The following is a 23255-nucleotide window of genomic DNA, read 5'->3' as shown; positions in this document are numbered from 1 at the left end:
GACCAGAATGAATCTCATTGTTTCGTAGGTCTTGTAAATAGTGACCATCTTCATTCATTCTTGAATTTATGGAGCATTTTTTATTGTATGTTCATTATTTGCAAGGTGTTGAGGAGCTCTCTGTAGTTTGGTGCAGTGTCAGGAGGTCACCAAAGAAGACAGAGTACTTTTTTCGTTAACTTTTGAGTACTTTAATCATTGCATACATGACCTGTATTTCATGTAAAATAGTTTATCTGCATTTGAATGAATTTTATAAATAACAATATTCAAAGAGGTATGACTAAATTTTAATAACACTTTGGAGACTAAAAGTAGAGTCCTTGTGCTACTTAGTTAGCTCCCCATGCTCCTCCTGCAGTCTCTTCAGTTTCTGTAGTTCACCAGGTACAGTCCCATTTCAGGGACTTCGCACATGTTGTTTGTCTGTCTAACCATTTTTCTTAGTTTAGAAATCATGAGGTGTCATTTCTGTTGCTATTCAAATTGTTGATAATATTTTCTTAGAAAATTATATTTGTCTGTTTCATTGCTGTTTTAAAAGTCTATTTGTAAACTTATTTTTTTCCCCCTGCCACAACTATTATAAAAACTAAGATTGGTGCTATCAACAAGTTTAATTATCTCAGTTATTTTTTCACTAGAAAAAACTCTTTTACTACATTACCAAGAAATTTCAAACAACTAACATTTATAAAATGAAAAAGAAAAAGAAAAAGGAAAGCCAGATTCTGGCCCAGTCCTTCCTTCTCAGTCTCCACTCCTTTTGCAAGTTCATTGCAGAAGGCAATGCTCCCACGTAGTTCTCTCTCCCACCACTCTGCCTTTTCATTCTAGGGATTCTTCAGCAAGCGCCTGAAAGGTTCCATCAAGAGGACCAAAAGCCAGTCGAAGCTTGACAGAAACACAAGCTTTCGGCTTCCATCCCTTCGCAATGCAGATGACAGGTAGGACATGACTTGTTCAAAACAAGGACAGCCAATGATAGAGTGGATTGTTGACTTACCTATTTTGAGATGTTATCTCAGTTGGCCTCAGCTCTAATCGGTCTATCGTTCACTATTATAAACCAAGTTGGTCTTGAATTACAGAAATCCAACTGCCTCTGCTTCTCAAGTGCTAGGATTAAAAGTGGGCACCCCATGTCTAGCACAGTGCGAATTTTGGTAAGGCGCTTGAACCTTCTATACCTCTACATCAGTGACAGAATAATCCAGTACAAAACTTACTTTTTTTGTCTTGCTTATATTGTGACAGTTACAAAATATAACTTGTTGGCTCAGCAGTCAACCAATGAAAAGTGCATATAAATTATAGCGCTTGGGGATGTGTAAGTTTTTAAGAATCAGATATACTATTTCTGTAAAGTCACATTGTACTGGTAATTGGTAAATTCTTTTTCTTCAAATGACTGACTCTGAGGGATAGCAGACTAAAAATGTTGAGTACTACATAGGATACATATGATTATCTTATTCAGTCTCCATAATAACTTTACATGATAAATATGTTCTTCTGCTGATTTTATACGTGAAAAATCAGATACACAGGGATAATAAATAATGTCCAAGTCATATGGTTTGTAAACTGCAAAAATGCTATTTGCACGTGGGCATTTTTAGTGAAAAGAGCAGCATCCGGGCTCTTTGCTACTATACTGGTCTGTATAAAATCAGTCTTGGGTTTACAGTCACTTGTAGAAGATACATAGTGGGAAGAAAGTATGGATTTTAATAGAACTGCTAACTTAGTAAAGATAACATGCTTGCGAACCATTGCATGTACACATCTGAACATCTCACAGCATTCCAGTGTTAGAAATGATGCTGCTTTGTCAGCACGTGTTGCCATCACCAGTGCTTACTGAGTGTTCACTGTGCACACAGCATTTTTCATGGACTGTTTTGTGTGATCCAGCTCCAGGAGTTGTCCTAACCCTCACCTTACAGTTGAGGAACTGGGGGTAGAGAGACTGAGAAACTTGCCCAGACTTTGTCCTAACCCTCACCTTACAGTTGAGGAACTGGGGGTAGAGAGACTGAGAAACTTGCCCAGACTTAGGCAACTAGTAGTAGACCTAGATTTATACTTGGGGACTTGGAGTTAATCTTTTTTTTCCCCTAGGTAGTGACACTATTTTCTGTTACTTTCCTCACAAACAGAAATAAAAATGATAACTCTAACAGGCAGAGAATTTTCTGTTTTATTTTAGTATTGCCTCTATCCTGAGTTTTATCAGATCTTCTTATATGTGGACCACATAGAAAATAGGGAAATTTAAATGTCTGTCTTGATGGACCCACTGGGACTAGACACCACAACACTGTATTTGATTGGTTGTAGTTTTCTGCAATGGTCTCTGTCTGTTGCAGAGTTTTCTTGATGAGGGATAAGGACTACAGATATCTGTAAATGCTAGGACAAATAGTTAGAACATGCTTAGGATTGCGCTGGTTCATTAAAGCAGTTGAATAGGTGCTTCTCCAAGACCCATGGCTTCACTGGCTCTGGATAGTTGACTAGGTTACCAGTACCATTTGAGTGGGCCTCAAGTCCAATTAAAGAGCTGTTAGGTACTGCTAAGATAGTCATATCACCTTTAGAGTTATCAAAATGTTTAAGAGCCAAAAGGATGACAGAGAGAGAGAGAGAGAGAGAGAGAGAGAGAGAGAGAGAGAGAGAGAGAGAGAGAGAATATGCGCAGGTGACAACAAGTAATGAAAAATGAGGCTATGAATTTGAAATAGAACAAGGAGGATTATATGAGGAAAGGGAAGGGGAAGATAATATTCAAGAAAAAAAGAAAACATTTTTAAAGAGAGTAAAGAATAAAAAAAATAGTTGGATCTAAAATTTACTATGTAGCCATTTTCATAATATTAATTCTGCCAACCCCTGAGTAGTTCTTTCAGTCCTCTGTTATTTTCTTCAGTTCTTTCTCCAGTGTTTTAAAATTTACATTGTAGATACCTTTCATTTCTTTAGTTAGGTTTATTGACAATTCGTGATGTGGTATTGTTTTGTTTGAAGCAATTGTGAGTGGAATTGTTTCTCTGATTTTTTTTTCATTAGTATATAAGAAGGCTGCTGTGGTTTTGCATGTTAATTTTGGGTTCTTCCATTTTGCTAAAAGTGTTTTGAAGACTTAAGTGTTTTCTGGTAGTCTTTAGGGTCTCTTATGTATATCGTATTTTCTCTTTTATTTCGCTTTTATTATGTTGAGATATGTCCCATCTAGTCTAGTCTCTGGATTTTATTAAAAGCCTCTGGATCTATTGAGATGATGTGTATTTTCTATCTGAATCCATTTGTATGAAATACTATTCCTTCATTTGCATATGTCGAGCCATTCTTACAATTCTGTAATGAAACCACCTCCATCTTGGTGAATTATGTTTCTGATATATGGAATTCAGTTTGCAGGTATATAGTTTTTGCAGCATATTTATCAGGGACATTGATGTATTTTGTTGCTGTGTCTTTATCTGACTTCAGCATTAGGGTAATACGTGGTTTGTAGAAAAAGTTCAGTACATATCTTTCCTTGTTTCCAATTTTATAGAGTAGTTTGAGAGGCAGCAATATTAGTTCTTCTGTAGAGGTCTGGTAGAATTTGCATCCATCTGGGTCTGGACTGCTTTTATCTGGGGGATGTTTTATTACTGCCTCAGTCCCATTGCTTATTATAAATGTGTTTAGTTTTTCTCATCTTCGTTTAATTTGGTATGTCATATGCATCTAAAAATTCATCTATGCATTCTATATTTTCCAGTTTAGTTGAATACAAGGTTTTAAGGTATGCTCTTTGATTTTCAAAATTTCTTCTATATCTGTTGTAATATGTCCCTTTTGGTCTCTCTTTATTTTTTAGATTTATTTATTTTTATGTTTATGAGTGTTTTGCCTGCATATATGTCTGTCTCTGTATCACATTTGTGCTATGCCTGCAGAGACCAGAAGAGAGCCCTCTTGTGCTTTTCCTCCCTTGGTCCTGGAGTTACAGAAGTTGTTAACTACCTATGCGTGCTGGAAACCAAACCCAGGTCCTCTGCAAGAGCAATCATTTCTGTTGACTGTTGAGCCAGCTTTCCAGCCCTTTAATCTTATCAGACAGGATCTATTCTTTCTTTGGTTACTTTAGCTAATAATTTAATGATCTTTTAATAATTTAATGATCTTTTTCATCTTTTCAAAGAACCAACTCTTCCTTTCATTGATTCTCTCTGTCTCTCTTTGCCCCCTCCACACACACACACACACACACACACACACACACATATACACACACACACACACATCCATCTCATTACTTTCTGCATTCTGTCTACTGAAAGAAATGGGGTTTAGCTTGTTTTTGTTTTTCCAAGCCTGTAAGGTATACTGTTATTATTTGAGAACACTCTGATTTTTTAGTGTAAGTACTTTTAGCTGTAAACTCTCCTCTTAGATCTGCTTTCATTGAATCTCATAGGCTCTAGTATGTTGTGTTTTAATTTTTTGTTCAATTCTAGGAATTTTTTTGTCTTGATTTCTTCAGTAACCCAATAATACTCACCATGTATTTGTTCTGGAGTTCTTGTTGTTTGCTTCTAGTTTTAATTCCATTATGATGACATAGACAAAATTATTTCAATATTTGTGTATTGATGCTGTTCTATTTGAGTCTTTTGTATGATCTGTTTTGGAAAAAAGTTCTATGGGCTGCAGAGAAGAATATTGATTCTTCAGTGTTGGGATGGAATATTTTGTGTTGGCATCTAATAGTCACATTTGACTTATGATAAATAACTCACAATGTTTTTATTTATTTTTGTCAGGATATCCTGCCATTCAGTGAGGTCAAGCTTTAAAGTCACCCACTATTATTATATTACAGTTAATATGTGGGTTTATATCTACTATTTGTCTTATAAAATTGAGTGCACTCATGTTTGGTACAAATTCTTGTTTGGCCCTCTGTTGCTATGAAAAAAAAAAAAAAAACTGACCAAAACCAGCTTTCAGGAAGAAAGGGTTTGTTTCAGCTTTTACTGTATAGACCATCCATGATGGAAGCTAGTGCAAGAACTCAAGGCAGGAGCCTTGCAAGCAAGCACTGAAGCAGGAGCTGTGAAGGAATGTTGTTAACTGGCTTGTTTTCCATTGCTTGCTCGCCCCACTTTCTTATCCCATCCAGGATCCAGGAAGAAAAAGAGATTGAATTTTAAAGGTTATACATAAAAGGTTTTCTTTTTGCCTTAAAAATTACACTAGATTTCTGTGTTTGCTAGGCCCTGGCATAGTCTCACAAGAGACAGCTATATCAGGGTCCTTTCAGCAAAGTCTTGCTAGTGTATGCAATAGTGCAGAAGTGGATGCTCACAGTCAGCTATTGGATGGATCACAGGGCCCCCAATGGAGGAGTTAGAGAAAGTACCCAAGGAGCTAAAGGGAACTGCAACCCTATAGGTGGAACAACATTATGAACTAACCAGTACCCCGGAGCTCTTGTCTCTAGCTGCATATGTATCAAAAGATGGCTTAGTCGGCCATCATTGGAAAGAGAGGCCCATTGGACTTGCAAACTTTATATGCCCCAGTACAGGGGAACGCCAGGGCCAAAAAGTGGGAATGGGTGGGTAAGGGAGTGGGTGGGAGGGTATGGGGGACTTTTGGGATAGCATTGGAAATATAAATGAGGAAAACACCTAATTAAAAGTATTTTTAAAATTACACTAGAAATAGAAATATGAATGCTGAGCCAGGCTTGGTGGTGCACGCCTTTAATCCCAGCACCTGGGAGGCAGAGGCAGGTGGATTTCTGAGTTCAAGGACAGCCTGATCTACAAAGTGAGTTCCAGGACAGCCAAGGCTATATAGAGAAACCCTGTCTCAAAAAAAAAAAAAAAAGAAAGAAAGAAAGAAATATGAATGCTAATAAAACTAGAAAAATCTCAGTCATAGGTTACTTACAAGTGATCAGATACAGTTGCTGTGCAAAAAGGATTTCTGAAGTCTTATTCCTTAAGCTATAAGTGAGCTATGAAGAGATACTTAAAGTAGTAGTCACTCGAACAAGATGTATTTTCCCCTCACATAAAAGTCCAAGTGTGCTAATCTCAGGATCTTCAAGGAGCTCTTTATTAAAACAAGATAATTGCTTTAGCTTTGGGTATGACATCCATGTTTCAGACATCAGAAAAGAGAGACCGACCCTTTTAAGGGTATTGCCTACTACCAACTGCATTATCGTGATTTAAAAGAATTTCCATGAAACAGTCCAAGGACCCTTGGTTATTCATTACTAACTTATTTTGCAAGAGAAACTGGAAATTTTTATATTTGGGTATACTGAGTTCCCAATAATGCAAGAGTCGGTTCCTAAATTCAGAGAAAAGGATAGATACTGAGAAATAGTCAGCTAGTTAGCATTTGCCATTAAAGGTTAGTTTAACACACATACTCCCAGAATTCTGGAAGAGTTCAGCCTGCCCTACTTTAGGAGACTAGTATTTAAGATAATACTTACCACATACATTGAGAAAACAAAAGTTCCCAAAGAGATTTATAGTAGTGGTATTTGTGTTTCTCTGTTAAAATCCTAGCTGGTGAGTACATGCCAGATAAAAACATATCCATACAAATACATAGACATAAATGTTCACAGCAGCATTATTCATGGTAATCATAATTACCAAAGTGATAGCTCAAATGACCATCAACTGATGAATTCACAAACATAATATACCCACATGATATTAGTCACCCACAAAAAAGAGTGGAATACTGATCTGTGCTACCATGTGTTTGACTGTTTAACCTTGAAAGCATGATAATTGAAAGAAGCTTGTCATAAACTGTAGACTCAGCCTAGGGCTACAACACTTCCTATCATACATTTCATCCATGGAGAGAAAAAAATCTAATTACTTTAGTTTTCCCAGTCTACTAATTCTAAATATTGTGTTCCCGTTTTAGAATATGAAAGTGTGGAGAATAGGAAAATGCATAGAGATTAATAGTTGTCAAAGACTGAAGATATAGAAAGAGCCAGTGAGAGAGGTGTAACTGCAAAGGGGTTTTGGCTTCTGTTTTCAGTGGTTGAAAAGATTTTAGGCATAGGTTGTGGTAATGACTGCACAATTATGACTGTACTAAAAACTGTATAAACTTGAAATGGGTAGATTTTGTTGTATGTGAATTATATCTTAATAAAGATGTTTAAAGAAAAAGACAGATGGCCAGGAAGTATTCTGCAATGGAGCTCATTAGTCTGTGAGCTCATTCCAGGAACAGAGTTTCCACTGAGCTTTTTAGTGCTTTACTCTTAAACATATAACCAAATGTCTTATAAATACCAAAGGAAATACTCCAAAATGAAAGACAAAGACTGAAATAATCAGGTACAAAGAGCAATGTTCAGAGCAAAAACAAAAACAAAAACAAAACAACAACAACAAAAAAAACCTTCCCAAGTAAAATGAATATTTTGCAAAACAAGAAAGAACTTGAAAGTTAATATGAAAGATAAAGTCACTGTTGCAGGGAGTGTAACAGAAGATGGAAGACTCTGATGGCAGAAGCCAGTGAGGGCACTTTCCCACAGGTCCTGGTTTCATCCCTAGAGCATCCATGATGGGAAGACAGAACACACTTCTACAAGTGGTCTTCTGACTTCCATACCTACCTATGCAGCAATAAATAATATGAAGAATGAAAGATTCTATGAGCAATATTATGTAAAAAGGAACAAAGACTTTAGGGAGGCAATTATCAAAGGAATAATACAAGAAAATGTCCCCAGACAAGAAAACAAATGTCCAGACTGGAGAGACCACCCAATCTCTAGTAGTGTAAATGGTAAAGACCCCCTGAACAGAAGCATATCAGTTTGTAAATCACAAAATATCAGGTAACCATGGTTGCGAGGGGGGTTGTTTTCTATGTTTAAAATGCTTCTAGAAAGAATGTAGTAGGTTGCATACAAAATATTGGGCATAGGGAACATGGTAGTGAAATGAGACAGCATTCTAATTTTTGGTAAAATTATTAAAAGCCAAAAGTCTGGGGAACATGCCTTTTAAAGTTATGAGGATAAATATTTTTAGCTCAGTTCTCTTAAGTTCTTAAATGTCAAACTAAGGAGTGCCGATAGTAGTCTGTGAATGAATCTGTAAACAGGTCAGCGCAGGGTTGTGGTTGGACAAATCTGGCACTGTGGAGTATGGAATTTCAGACCACGGAGACCACATTTGGGAGACCAATTATTATAAAGTTACTGTGAGATACAAATTTCATTTTGTGAGATGCTCTAAGGAGGATATTGGCAGTGAAAATAAAAAGTCAAAAGACAGGATATGAGGAATACTTTAAAGGAAAAGACAATAAAACGTTAAAAGTCATTATTTAAAAGTCATCTAATCATTTAAAACCCAGCAAAATCATTTCCTACGATCCACATTGGTTGTATTTTGACATTGAAAGTGTGCATGTGAGACGGCACGGCCCGTGAAAAGACTGATTGTTTTGCCTTTTACTCAAAAGCACTTAAAACTAGGGAATGGTGAAAACATTGCTAATTTTGGGATTTGGGATGAATAGAAACAGGAGAAGAAAGGAAGGCACACATTCTAATATCATCTTAGTGTTCCATTACGATCTATAAACCTGGTTTGTATCCTGCTTCAGGAATTTTTCATCTCTGAAGAGGCTCTCACCTATAGTTTGATTCAAGAAGTTCTATAGAGAAGAGATACATCCAAGCAAGGGCATGAAGGCCAGAAAGAGGTCACATAGGGATCTTTCTCTATCTCTGTCCACAATATTTTTTGCAACAGGGTCTCCTCTTAAACCTATAGCTCGCTAGTTGACGAACTACAGTTCCCCTGTCTCCACCTCCTATCACTGAGACCACTAGAAATGCAGTACTTTGCCCAGTCCGTTTATATGGGTATGGGGTTACAGAAGTCAGTTATCCAGGCTTACACAGCAAGCATTTTACACACTTAGGCATCTCCCTGCCCATTTTGAGAAGAGGGGGAAAAAAAACTTTGCTGGTAAAGAACAATCATACATTCTTTGCACTGACAACTATTAGAAATTAGGCATGCAGACCACTCCTAAAGCATTAACATTCTTGTTGCACTACCAGCACTTAGACATTTCTCATCATCTACCTATCCAGAAAGAATCAAACTTTACTCCATTTCCCCTATACATTGTAGAGAATAGTTTTCTCACAATTAACTCTGACAAGTCTTTTGACTTTTCAATCTCTGGCCACTCTCTGTAGTTTTGATCTAATCCCATCTGCCTTCACACTGCTTCTATGAGGGTGCTCCCTACCCACCCACTCCCTCCTCACCACCCCTACAGTCCCCTACACTGGGGCATTGAGCTTTCACAGGATCAAGGGCCTCTCCTCTCATTGGCTTGTCTGGCAACATTTTCTTTATAAACACTACTTTTTGCCTGGTACCTCACTTTGGCGTAGTACTCTCTTTACGTATCACAAATGACATTTTAATTGTAATATCTTACTGCACATGTATACTTTTATTATAATCATTAGCATAACATGCAAAATGCAACAACATGGCCCAGTCCTTCCCTAACTCTCAGCATAATCTCTTGTTAACCCCATGAATTCTTTCATTTACAACAAATCTCATGGTATTTTGCATTGTTGTTCTGCTTTTGAGTATGTTCTCTCGTCTCAAATTACATTCCTTGTTCTTCCTATACTATGTCCTGAGTGTGTGTGTGTGTGTGTGTGTGTGTGTGTGACACACATATAATCAAAGAAAAGGAGGATAGCAACTTGAGAGTGAGGGAGCCTGGAAAGGGTTCTGGGGAAGATAACTGGGAAGGGCTAAAGAGAGGAAAAGAAGAGAGAAGGTGACATAATTCTATTTCAATAAAAATATTTTTAAAAAGAATTTAGTATTTCTACCCTTCAACTGGTCTACTAGTTGAATTGGATTCTAGGTATAATTTGGTTTGTTTATATGTCTTTGGTTAATTCAGTATATATGTGTTTATATTTATTTGATTGATACTAGTAGGTTTTAATACATTTACAATTTAAGGACCAAGAAAGGTGTATTATAAAATGGTACATTTTCTATTAGATAATTTTCTACTAATCAAAATGTATTTTGATTTTCTAGTCTCTTTCTATGTTCCCTTTATTGAATGTGCACATGAGTACATGTTGAAGTTGCTTTGTTTCCCTTTCTGTGGGATGGAGAGCCGTGAGGTTTTTATTTCAAATGATGACTCAGTCTATAGATGCCCTGCTTTGTCCCTAGCATCTAGGCTCATCAGACCATCCTGTCTGGACACTTGAGAGCAGAGAGAAGGAAAGTCTGTATTATGTAATGTGCTTCCATAAGTAGCTATGTGTGGCTAACATAAAAAAAAGCAGTAGCATGAGCAGCAAGGGCTGGTTTCACCTACAGCAAGCAGGCCCGTGCAGCTGGAGCTCTCGAGACTCTCAGATGGTGTGTGTTGAGTGCATCAGAGAACACTAGTTAGTGAGTGCTATATAAAGCCTGAGATGGAAAGCCAAGATTCAAGCGAATTAGATGTTTTTCTGCAGATAGAATCACTTGGAAATGTTCACAATATATCTGATCAGTAAAATCCATGGAACTGGAAAAAAAATCTTTTCTTACTGTGAAATCTCAGTTTTAAAATGCGTTAAAAGTGTTGAGATACCCAGGTTTGTTAATTACTCTTTGGGACATTTTCAGAGTGAGTGCCTTAAAATGCATACTGGTTAAGACAGGAGTGCCCTGCAGTACTCAGTGTTTCTTCAAGAATTCAGTGACACAGTTCAGAATCATAACTGCCAACCAAGCAGAAACTCACCTGCACTGAGTCCAGGATTTTGTGTGGCAATAAGCATTTTTAATTAAAAGTTTCCCAATTCCTAAATTTGGAACTGAATCTGTAAACATGTGGCAGATTGAGCTAGCCAACCAAGCATTATTGGAGCTGTCGGGGAAACGTGACTTTAAAAACTCGGATGGGTAAGCTGAGAAAATCCAGCTGTGTTTATTTCAGATTGCACTAATCAGGGTTCTTTTACGCTTTCCTTCTGCACCAGTGCATCCACTGGTTTGTGCACGATGGTTCCCCATCCCCCAGCCATTCACTTCTCTAAGACCCATTTTAAGTAATGAAGTTATATAACAGGCATTTAGTGTGGTAACAGCCTCCCTTGCCTCAATAAGTCAGCAGGTAATCTTCATCAACAATTAGATTTTAACCCATGCTAACCCTACCCTCACACTTCATAAACTGACTAAATGTAGACTGTGATGTTTGTTAATTCAGTGTGCAGTCAACCTCTAGGAAGCTGTTTCCCAGTTAAACTAAGGAACAGTAACATTGGAACCCTGGATTATATTCCTCTCTGGTGCTTATACTAATGGTACAGGGCAAAGGAGAGACGTCAGGAAAAGAATCTGGCCAGCAGTCAAGGAATGCACTCCTTTCATGGCCAAGTCGGGTTTCTTGATGAAGACCCTTGTCAAGGCTCGCCTTGGAAAAGTTGTTTTAAACTCATTATTCTCCCAATAAATCCCCATTCTGTTCCATTAGAAGAGTAAACTGGTGGCACCAGGCTCTAAAACTCAATAATTAGAAGATCTGTGGAAAATCAATTCATGTGAAGACACAGGAAGAGGTAAACATGATTAGAGGTGACCTGGGGTTTCTAATGCCATTTTGAAATAATGCCTCCTTCCCCACTCTTGCCCTGAGACATCCCCAGGCTGTTTGATCTTCTGTTTACTGTAATCATGCTTCTATGGGAATTACTTCTCAGAGACACTGTCTTCTCAATAGAGGAAGAGCCTGCTTATTTATTCAGTAGTAAGGTTGGACATATTAGACTTTGCCTATCGATTCATGTATGTGCATAACCACATTTTGAACTATAGAAGATTCTGAACTATATATTAAATACTGAAATTTCAGTAGCATTTTAAATTATACTTCCAGATGGCTTGGTTAGAATGAGTTTTTATAGCAGATATTAGAAGTTGGGCTCAACTGGAAGAATATTGAAAAAATATCTAATTTAACTCTATTCTAGAGTTAGAAAATAACTTTAAACCAGATAAACCATGCAAAGAGGGTGAGCACTGCAAAGGAAATACCAGGTGTGAGAGATTGTACTTGTAAACAGGGATATAGTGAATATCTAGGAGGAGGGTAGCTAGCAAGCACATGAAACAAGCTAAAGCATCCTAGATCTGTTAGTAGTCTTTAATAAGAGATCATTCCCTACCTCCAGAGCTGCCTCTGTTACCAGCCTTTGACTGAGAATTTAATGGGAATGAGCCCTCCCTGCTCCTTCCCTGCTATTAGAAAGCAGTCACCTTAGCAGAGCCTGTTTGCAGAGCATGCTCCCTGAGCCCTGCCAGCTGCAGCTTCTCCCTGCTGCCTTCTAGCTCTAATCTCCTTAAAGGTGTAGCACCATGGCAACAGGCCCAGCCTAGAGCCCTGGAACCTTGTTTGTGTTACCTGAGGGGCTAGATGCAGCCTGGAGGAATACAGGGACATCACCTGCACTTCAGGCCTTGGATAGAGAGGACTTGTTCTGTTGTTTGTGTTTCTGTCCTGCGTCTGTTGAAGATTTGAGTAACACCTGAAAGGCTTTTTATGCAGCATCAGTAACTGAAGGCATCAGGGAAATCATACTCAGTTGGTTCCTGTCTTCTAAACAGAATTTTCTGAGATATAGTCCAGGAAGTGACTTGCTACATACCGGGACATGTGGCACCGCTATGGTTTGGGGCTGCACTGCCAAGTGGCTGCACAGTTGCTTCATGTAGGTAGACATTTACTTTGTTTTAAATAAAATTAATTGATATTTTAATTTTTGGAGATTATAAAAAAAATAAAAGAAACTTTGTCATAGCTCTTTCTACTTTAAATATACCTTGGCCTTTCCCGGTGATCTGACCATCCCTGAGCTACAGTGGTTTTCCTCCAGCAGTTCCTGAGAAGGATAGCTAGCATTGTTTTCTGTTTGTTTAACAAAGATTGTGGTGTTCTGTTACTTCAATCTGGCATCTGATTCAGCATATTGAGAAAGGCTGCATTATGATAAGTGACTAAGGTTAAAAAAGTATTTATTTATAATTGTATTGTATTGTATTTTCCCCACATAACTTCAAACATGTTTTCTTATCTAGAAGAAAGGGAAATGAATACAACTGTTGCTTTGTCATATTTTGTATACACTATATTTGGTGGCTTTTGTCCCTTTTTGAACATACTTTGCATTATTAGTGGGAAATAGTATGTTGCCTTTTTTACTTAAAAAAATTGCTGTCAGAACACAATATTTTCCAGCCAAACTAGGTGGTGGTTATTATTTGTTGTTTTGTTTTTGTTGTAACAGCAGGCTAAAGTATCCTTACTGCTTCAGATGTTTCTTATTTACTGAGCTTGACTAAGTAGGGTAGAGACCGAAGGTAGTGACCTTAGTGTGAGTTTCCACTATCCTATTGTTCAATAATTTAGACTCTTCTGGCTCCCTTTAGTATTACCCTTGCTCCTAGTAAATGGGGAAGACTGCTTAAAATATTTTACCAAAACAAATGTCTTTTACACAGATATTTCTTTCTAAGACCTTGCACGTGAAGCATATAGTTGTTTCAATTAATAAGTACACTTATTGACGAAAACTGCATGGCCATACATTTCTGAATTTATGAAAATTGTTTTCTATCATAGTTGGTTCCACTAATTTTTACAGTTTACAGTAAGAACGCAGTGAAGCACTAGCTGCTGTAGTGACAAGAGCTAGAATACCTAACTAACTACCTTTCTCTTTAAACAGCCAGCAAAAGAGTCAGCCAAGATGCCTGCCTGCTGACAGTGTCAGCTGCCTTTTGCCGACTTAACGTCTTCTTTTTCTTAACTATATAAGAAGTTTCTTCAAGGCATTCTATTTTTTTATTGATATTTATACTATAAAGCATGTATAGAAGTCAAAGTTTACCAGAAGAGAATTCCATATTAAGATGAAAATCAGGCTGTTTGAAAGACATTCTTGTGCTGAAAAGTTTGTCTTTCTTGCTGTCGCTCTGACTACTACTGCTTGCTTTCTCTTGCTGTATGTGTGGAGTGGGGGTGGGACCTGCCAGCACACAAAGAAGCAAGCTGAGGCTTCAGCTGCTGTCGGGGACAGAAGGGAAAATAAAAATAACATCTGTACAGGAATGTAGGGGTCGTTTGAGGCTTGTAAAATGATATTTTTTTGCTTTGTTGAAGGTGTGTTCATGTATGTGTTCAGTTTATGGATGTAATTGCTAATACTCTTAATATCATAGAATATTTATGTGTTCCTCCTTAGTTTTCTCCCTTCTACATTCGAGCATTTTTCTTAGTCTCCTTTTATTAGACCTTCATGTAACACTGCCTTAAGTATCCTGTCCTTTTAGGTCTCGAGGTCTGCCTAAACTGAAAGAGTCGCGTTCCCATGAGTCCCTGCTGAGCCCATGCAGTGCAGTGGAGTGTCTGGATCTAGGTAGAGGAGAGCCAGTCTCAGTGAAGCCACTGCACAGTAGCATCCTCGGACAGGACTTCTGCTTCGAGGTAAAACATAGGAAGAAGGGTAATACTTTAGCAGTTTCAATGTTTCTGATTTGATTATCTTAACTGGTTTTCAATTACTAAAGTTTTTTTTCTTAAAAGAGAACAGTTAAAAATCTGTTAATAGAATTATATTTGTAATTGAAGTTATTCATAATTCTCATGCCTTTGCTTTCAAAAACTTCAGCACTTAGTACATTCTCAGAATAGATTACAAGATGAACAATAGCTTCTCCAACTAGTATGCTAATCTTTAGTATTGATGTCATATACTGGTATTTAATCCTTAATTTTAAGGGAATTTTGAGAAAATCCACTAAAATCACAATTTTATAACTATAACATGAGCAATTCTTGACCGAGGTCCATACTTCGTTTGTTTTTTTAATCTCCTGCATGTTCTTAGATCAATAGCCTCATTTCCGGTCTTCACTAATCATCTGAATCTAGGAACTGCCATTTCAGACGCTGCGCACTGTCTGATCTGATTCATTGTATTAATGAACTGAGAATGACAGACTACAGCAGTTTTAGCAGATCATTTATATGTGTGTTTATAATTAATAAGAATAAAGTTGTTGTTATTATAATCATTATTAAAAATCTCTTGAACTTTTATCTGTGGAGCTCAGTTCAGTAGGCTTCACTGTGGCCATAGTGTATATGTCCAGTGTTATACATGACTGGAAGTCAGTGGGTTGGTTGCCTCCAGGCGGAGAAGTGGCTTCCAGAGAGTGATTCAGTTGTGCTGATGCCTTTCAACTTCCTTTATAGCCTTCTGTAGCATTATAATGAAATAATCAGAAGACATCAAACGATTTTACAAACATTTTCACTTTCTAGTTAATTTTTAAAAAATATGTATTTATTTATTTATTATAAGTACACTGTAGCTGTCTTCACATACCTCAGAAGAATGCATCAGATCTCATTATAGATGGTTGTGAGCCACCGTGTGGTTGCTAGGATTTGAACTTAGGACCTCCAGAAGAGCAGTCAGTGCTCTTAAACGCTGAGCCATCTCTCCAGCCCTTTTAGTTTATTTTATTAGCTCAAATGAACATATTCATTTACAAGTGATTTTAGATGTGTCCTTAAATGTTTTTAGTATTTTTCTTAACCCTAGGCAAGCTAAACTGTGAATGATCATTGATCTCAGAGCTCAGACGTGTGCATGCTACTTAGAGATTACATTTTAAGTAAAGATATGACAAAGCTAAAACAACTGTTTTAGTTTTACATGGTAAGATTTGAGTTCCAGACATGTCCTTAATTCTTTAAAAACAAAATAGAAATTAGAAGATAAATCACACCCATACCCAGTCTTACATCATCATCTCTAATCTTTGTGTTGAAGGTCACCTACTTAAGTGGAAGTAAATGCTTTAGCTGTAGCTCTGCCTCCGAGAGAGATAAGTGGATGGAAAACCTTCGAAGGACCGTTCAGCCAAATAAGGTAATGGTGGCTTTGAGTGACAGAAATGTGTCACAAGCAGGACATTTATAACACCCCCTCTAAGACGTATAGATCATCTCAGAAGAGAGAGCAGACAGAATATAAATGCAGGAAGACTGAAGAAGGATTAAGAAATACACAGCCAATGTTCAGCAACCCACACAAAACTGGGTCTGTCCTGTCAGCAGTCAGTCATGGATTAGAAGAGGCTCAATGGACCCTCCCGCCTCCCTGCTGAAGTGTTGGCTACGTATAGATTTCGGGGAGAGCCAGCACAGGTTTCAGTTGTATACCCAGCACAGGAGCCCAGCGGGCTCAAGTGGATGGTTTTACACAGCCACTTGACACATTGGCCGTGCATAGTTTCTTGATTAAACTCAGTGGGTCTCAGAAAGTGGGGGTGAAATGAATGTGTAGTAGAGGAATTTTTAAGGAGGGGAGTAATGAGGGTGGGAAGGAATTAAAAATGTACATTATACATGTATGAAATTGTCAGAACCAATTCAATAAGTCTTTTTAATGCATCACTTTGTGAGCAGCAAGTTGATAAGAGACAAATGTAGTAATATCTTGATTTTATAAATCTTTGTAACTTTCTGTTGTTGAAACAAGGTCTTAGTGTGTAACCAAGACTGATCTTGCAGCTATTTTTTCCCAGCCTTGCTGGGATTATAGGCTAGTGCTACCACATCTGGCTTAGAGCTTGGCAGTTTAAAGAAATTATATGCATGTTATGACATTTTGCACTGAAAGTAATCTTACTGGAGATGATATTCTTGTCATTTTACCAATGTGAATACAAAGATTCAAAAAGCTAGGTGACATGCTTTGCCAGAAGGAGGCAAGGTTGTTAGCAACTTCTTTTTTGTTAATTCCTAGAAGTTAGTCCAGCTTCATATAGCTGGCTGTAGAGAACTTACTATTATGTGCTTACATTTTTTAACCCAAGTAAAACAGAAAATATTTGGTTCTGTGAGATTCTTTTTAAGGTATTTCTGGTTATATATATTTGTGTATGTACAGAGAAAGGGAGGGAAGAAGAGAGGGAGGGAGGGAGAGAGAGAGAATGAATGAATGAGAGAGAGAGAATGAATGAATGAATGAATGAATGAGAGAGAAAGAAAGAGAGAGAGAGAATGAGAGTGAGCACACTGTGTAGGGAAGTCAGAAGTCAGTATGTAGTTGCTTCTTTTCCTTCCACTGTGTGTGTCCTGGGGTCAAGCTTGGCAGCATATGCAGCTAATGAGCCATCTTACTAGTACAAGACTCATCTTCAGAGCTCTATGGTCCTAAACGATAAGATGGTGATTCTTATTTATTGACTGCTCTTAGTAGAAGACCATTAATAATCAGCATTACTCTAAGAAGAAAGCATTTTCTTTCTGATATGTCACCTTTAAATTCAACTTTGCTGCTGTCTCTTTTTAGGACAATTGTAGACGAGCTGAAAATGTTCTCCGTTTATGGATCATTGAAGCCAAGGACCTTGCCCCTAAAAAAAAATATTTCTGCGAACTGTGCCTTGATGATACCCTCTTTGCTCGTACAACCAGCAAGACCAAAGCAGACAATATTTTTTGGGGTGAACATTTTGAATTCTATAGCCTTCCACCTCTTCATAGCATCACGGTTCATATTTATAAGGATGTGGAAAAAAAGAAAAAAAAGGACAAGAATAATTATGTAGGGCTAGTCAATATCCCCACTGCCAGTGTGACTGGTCGCCAGTTTGTAGAAAAGTGGTACCCAGTGAGTACACCCACACCCAACAAAGGAAAGACAGGAGGACCTTCTATTCGGATTAAGTCACGTTTCCAAACTATCACCATTCTGCCTATGGAGCAATACAAAGAGTTTGCAGAATTCATCACCAGCAACTACACCATGCTGTGTTCTGTTCTTGAGCCAGTAATTAGTGTGAGGAATAAAGAGGAGTTGGCTTGTGCCTTAGTACACATTCTTCAAAGTACTGGCAGAGCCAAGGTAAGTCAAAAGGGGTATGTTACCTTAAAGTCCTTCCTTACCATGTGCAAAGAAAATGAAGCTGTGGACACTAAGAGACTGTGAAAGTCCAGTCGAAAAACTTCAGAAAAAGAAAAGGGAATTAAGGATGAGTTAAGAAAGCCTGTTTGCAGATCTGTAAGAGCTTGAGATTTTTAACTAAAATGAAATGGGAGAACTAGCAAACACTTATTTCTGGTTTGTTTCCATGAGGTAGGTAACATGGATGCAGTTGCTATAATAACCCCACAACATATTCAAATTCTGGTGTTATTGTTGTTTTTGTTCTTGTTTTCTAACCATGTTACCCATTCTAGCCCCAAACTTGTGATCTTCCTGCCTCAGCCTCCCAAATCCCAGAATTAAAGGGATTACAGATGTGCAACATCACGCCTAGCTAAAGTTTTTCTGGAGTCTTTAATCTTTCTGGAGTACTTTCTCAGTGTATTTTAAGATTAACTTCTAACTGTATCCCAGTGGCATAGAAGGAGATATGCAAGAAATGTACCAAGTGTAAATCTTCATGGAATTCAAATCTAGATCTGAAATGAAAACGTCAAGGGGTGTTGTACAGTTACTTGGCAGCTGTTTCATAGTAATCTTTCCATGTAAATGGAAATGAAAACTGGGAAGATACAGTAACACCCAGCAAGTGCCCGTAACTGTTAGGTGCTGGCGTGTGTCTCACTGTGTGTGTTGGACAAAAACAAACACTCTCTTTGACCTCCTGGAGCTCTCAGTTCTCTGAAGGACGATACTAAGTAATCGAAGAGTAAATCTGTGGCTATAGTGAAAAGTACACTGAGGAAAATGATAAACGGTTCTATGGAAGTGTGGAGAGGGGGAACGGGCAGGTGAGGTGCTGGGGTAATCCTGGTCCAGGAGGAAACACTGTGTGAGCTGAGATCTAAAGGGTTCCAGAAATTCATTTTATGGTATGATAGAGGTGAAGGTGGGAGGAGAGCAGAACTGAGAACAGCATTTGCAAAGGTTTCTTGTGGTGAATAGGAAGAGTTGTGTGTAGAGAAGGCTGTGTGGACCAGAGGACAAAAGAACCAGAGCCGAGAGGTTAGCATTAGGTATGGTGAGGGCAGGGCAGGGCAGGGGAAGAGAACTTGGAGTTGCATTCAGTAATTTTTTCAAAAGTGCATTAGAAAATCTCTGAAGGAATTCAGAACATAAATTGAGAGCTGGCATTACATAAGCTTTTTGTTCTGTCTGCCTGTTCTCTTTCCATGGAATTTGGTGACTTAGTTTTAAAGCAGTGTTCCCAGGATATCTGCTGTTTCCATAGTCTTTTCTAATGTTTGTTGCTTAACTTAGTTGCTTTCTTTCTGACTGAACATTATTCTTCCAGGATTTTCTGACTGACTTGGTGATGTCAGAGGTAGATCGTTGTGGAGAACATGATGTCTTGATCTTCAGAGAAAACACCATTGCCACTAAATCCATTGAGGAATACCTCAAGTTGGTGGGACAACAGTACCTTCATGATGCACTCGGTATGCAAAGGAAGATATCTATCTTCTTTATCTTTCAGTTCTAACTTTTTTTTTTTACCTCCTAGGACAAACAAATTAAACCCAGACTCTGTATGTATTTAGTCCATTTGACTTGAGTGATTTAGGTTTCAACTGTAAACTGTCCTTCCCAGCACATTCATTGTCACATGAGTCAAAGTAGAAAATCTATTGGTATATACACCATCCCAAAAGCTTTGCATTTCTGATCCTAGGATATGTAATATTATTGATAGATTTCATCACTAGAACTATTCTAGTGATGTTCTATTTCTCCTAAAATTATGGTGTATTCATATTATAATATGCTATATTACCTCAATCTTAGAAGGATTAACATACCATTTATTATCATGCATACAGAGCTCTCATAAGAAATTGAGAAATGCTGATAGTTCCTACAGTTCTATATATACTTCTGTTTTAAGGGCTTTAACTAGTAACTAATTTTTGTTCAATCATTTCTTGTTGATGAGTAAGCCACTTACTGAAAGATCTAGATGAAGTTATGAAATGAAGTCATTGCTGATAAAGTAACAAATAACATTATAAGGTGTGGAATAATAAATTGGTGTGAGTTCCTTGAAGAAAGTGCTGGTTCAGAGATGGACTGCTGGTCTGTCATAGCCCCAGCTTGCTGGTCTGTCATAGCCTGAGCTGGCCTTGTTTTCATAACAGTCCTCCTGACTGAGCCTCCCAGTGCTAGGATTATAGACATGAGCCACCATGACTGACAGTTTTCTGTATCTCCATACTCCTAGTGCTTTACACAAAATGTACTACAGCACTGTACTGTATAAACGTAATAGTAGCCACATATGTGTGTAATATCATGTGTGTATTAAGTAACTTTAAAGTTTTAAGTAAGTGTAAAAACCAAGAGAACCAATGAAATTATGGCAAATTTTACTTAACACAATATATTTCAAATATTAACAGCTAATCAATGTGGGGATTGGTTTTTTATTTTATTTCTTTTTTCTTTTTTTTTTATTAGATATTTTCTTTATTTACATTTCAAATGTTATCCCCTTTCCTAGTTTCCCCTCTGAAAATCCTCTCTCCCTCCCCCAACCCCGCCCCAACCCACCCACTCCCATTCCTGGCCCTGGCATTCCCCTATACTGGGGCATAGAACCTTTACAGGACCAAGGGCCTCTCCTCCGATTGATGACTGACTAGGCCAACCTCTGCTACATATACAGCTAGAGCCACAAATTCCCACCATGTGTTTTCTTTAATTGGTGGTTTAGTCCCAAGGAGCTCTGGGAGTCCTGGTTAGTTCATATTGATGTTCCTCCTATGGGGCTGCAAACCCCTTCAGCTCCTTGGGTATTTTCTCTAGTTCCTTCATTGGGGATCCTGTGCTCCATCCAATGGATAATTGTGAGCATCCACTTCTGTATTTGCCAGGCACTGGCAGAGCCTCTCAGGAGACAACTATATCAGGCTCCTGTCAGCAAGCTCTTGTTGGCATCTGCCATAGTGTCTGGATTTGGTGGTTGTTTGTGGGATGGATCCCCAAGTGGGACAGTCTCTGGATGGTCATTCCTTCAGTCACTTCTCTGAACTTTGTAACTCCTTCCATGGGTATTTTGTTACCCCTTCTAAGAAGGATTCTGAACTTCTGGGCTAATATCCACTTATCAGTAAGTGCATATCATGTGTGTTCTTTTGTGATTGAGTTACCTCACTTAGGATGATATCCTCCAGTTATATCCATTTGCATAAGAATTTCATAAATTCATTGTTTTTAATAGCTGTGTATTACTACATTGGGTAAATGTACCACATTTTCTGTATCCATTCCTCTGTTGAGGGACATCTGGACATTCTTTCCAGCCTCTGGCTATTATAAATAAGGCTGCTATGAACATAGTGGAGCATGTGTCCTTATTACAGGTTGGAGCATCTTCTGGGTATATGCCCAGGAGTGGTATTGCTGGACCTTCCAATAGAATTATGTCCAATTTTCTGAGGAACCGCCAAACTGATTTCCAGAGTGGTTGTACCAGCTTGCAGTCCCACCAGCAATGGAGGAGTGTTCCTCTTTCTCCATATCCTGCTAGCATCTGCTGTCACCTGAGTTTTTGTTCTTATCCATTGCTGTTCTGTTCAGGAATCTTTTCCCTGTGCCCATCCATATCTTCAAAGCTCTTCCCCACTTTCTCCTCTATAAGTTTCAGTTTCTCTGGTTTTATGTGGAGTTCCTTGATCCATTTAGACTTGAGCTTTGTACAAGGAGATAAGAATGGATCAATTTGCATTCTTCTACATGCTAACTGCCAGTTGAGCCAGCACCATTTGTTGAATATGCTGTCTTCTTTCCACTGGATGATTTTAGCTCCCTTTTCAAAGATCAAGTGACCATAGGTGTGTGGGTTCATTTCTGGGACTTCAATTTTGCTCCATTGATCTACCTGTCTTGTCACTGTACCAGTACCATGCAGCTTTTTTCACAATTGCTCTGTAGCTTGAGGTCAGGCATGGTGATTCCACCAGAGGTTCTTCTATTGTTGAGAATAGTTTTTGCTATCCTTGGTTTTTTGTTATTCCAGATTAATTTGCAAATTGCCCTTTCTAACTCTGTGAAGAATTGAGTTGGAATTTTGATGGGGGATTTTATTGAATCTGTAGATTGCTTTCAGCAAGATAGCCACTCTGACTATATTAATCCTGCCAATCCATGAGCATGGGAGATCTTTCCATCTTCTGAGATCTTCTTTGATTTCTTTCTTCAGAGACTTGAAGTCTTATCATACAGATTTTTTACTTCCTTAGTTAGAGTCACGCCAAGGTACTTTATATTATTTGTGACTATTTTGGAGGTTGTTGTTTCCCTAATTTCTTTCTCAGCCCGTTTATCCTTTGTGTAGAGAAAGGCCACTGATTTGAGTTAATTTTATATCCAGCTACTTCACTAAAGTTATTTATCAGGTTTAGGAGTTCTGTAGTGGAATTTTTGGGATCACTTGTATATACTATCATATCATTTGCAAATAGTGATATTTTGACTTTTTCCTTTCCAATTTGTATCCCCTTGATCTCCTTTTGTTGTCTGATTGCTCTGGCTAGGACTTCAAGTACAGTATTGAATAGGTAGGGAGAGAATGGATGCCTGGAAGTGGTATCTCCTCTAGGAACCGTGGGGCTGTCCACTGTGTTCGAAACCAAAGTAGACCAGCGCCAACCAGAAGGAACCGGAGCCACTGGTCGGATGGGGCTCTTGTGTCCCTGTTCCTGCTGGCCTCAGGCACTACCAGTTGTGTTGGAACAGATGTTGTGTTCCACTTACCAGTGATCCTAAGATCCTGGGCATGCTAGGGCACCTGGTGGGGTGGAGACTCCTCTGGGGACCATGGGACCTTCCGCCGAGTTTGCACCCAAGATGGCCTGGAGCTGGTGCTGACTGGAAGGAATATGGGGATTGTTAATGATGTATTTATTTTCCATACTCTGAAATGTGTATATTTTACATTCATCCCACATTTTAATTCATACTAGTTATATTTCTAGTGCTTATCAGTTACATGTAACCATCAACAATGGGTAGAAATAGAGGTATGCTGAATGATTATAGGCATATTTTGTTCATAGGGAGTTTATAACATAAGGAAATGAGATAAGGTTGTTTGTTTAACCAAAAGAGAAATCCTGTGTTTTTGCAGAGAATTTGTAAGGACAAT

General features: G+C 38.2%; 1 protein-coding gene across 8 annotated transcripts in view; it reads left to right on the top strand.

Moving 5' to 3' along the window:
- Rasal2 (RAS protein activator like 2) overlaps window positions 1-23255 on the top strand; it is a 277413-nt gene that overhangs the window by 218902 nt on the left and 35256 nt on the right. For all 8 annotated transcript variants that reach the window (NM_177644.5, XM_006496752.2, XM_006496751.2 and 5 more), the window contains 5 exons: window positions 838-947; window positions 14442-14595; window positions 15950-16048; window positions 17477-18031; window positions 19407-19551. In NM_177644.5, coding sequence (NP_808312.3) covers window positions 838-947; window positions 14442-14595; window positions 15950-16048; window positions 17477-18031; window positions 19407-19551 — 1063 coding nt within the window. The remainder of the gene's footprint in view (window positions 1-837; window positions 948-14441; window positions 14596-15949; window positions 16049-17476; window positions 18032-19406; window positions 19552-23255) is intronic.

Source organism: Mus musculus, chromosome 1, assembly GCF_000001635.26.
Source record: "Mus musculus strain C57BL/6J chromosome 1, GRCm38.p6 C57BL/6J".
In the NCBI taxonomy this organism is placed as follows: domain Eukaryota; kingdom Metazoa; phylum Chordata; class Mammalia; order Rodentia; family Muridae; genus Mus; species Mus musculus.
The sequence above is the reverse complement of the archived record's forward strand: the minus strand, read 5'-3'. Positions and strand labels throughout refer to the sequence as shown.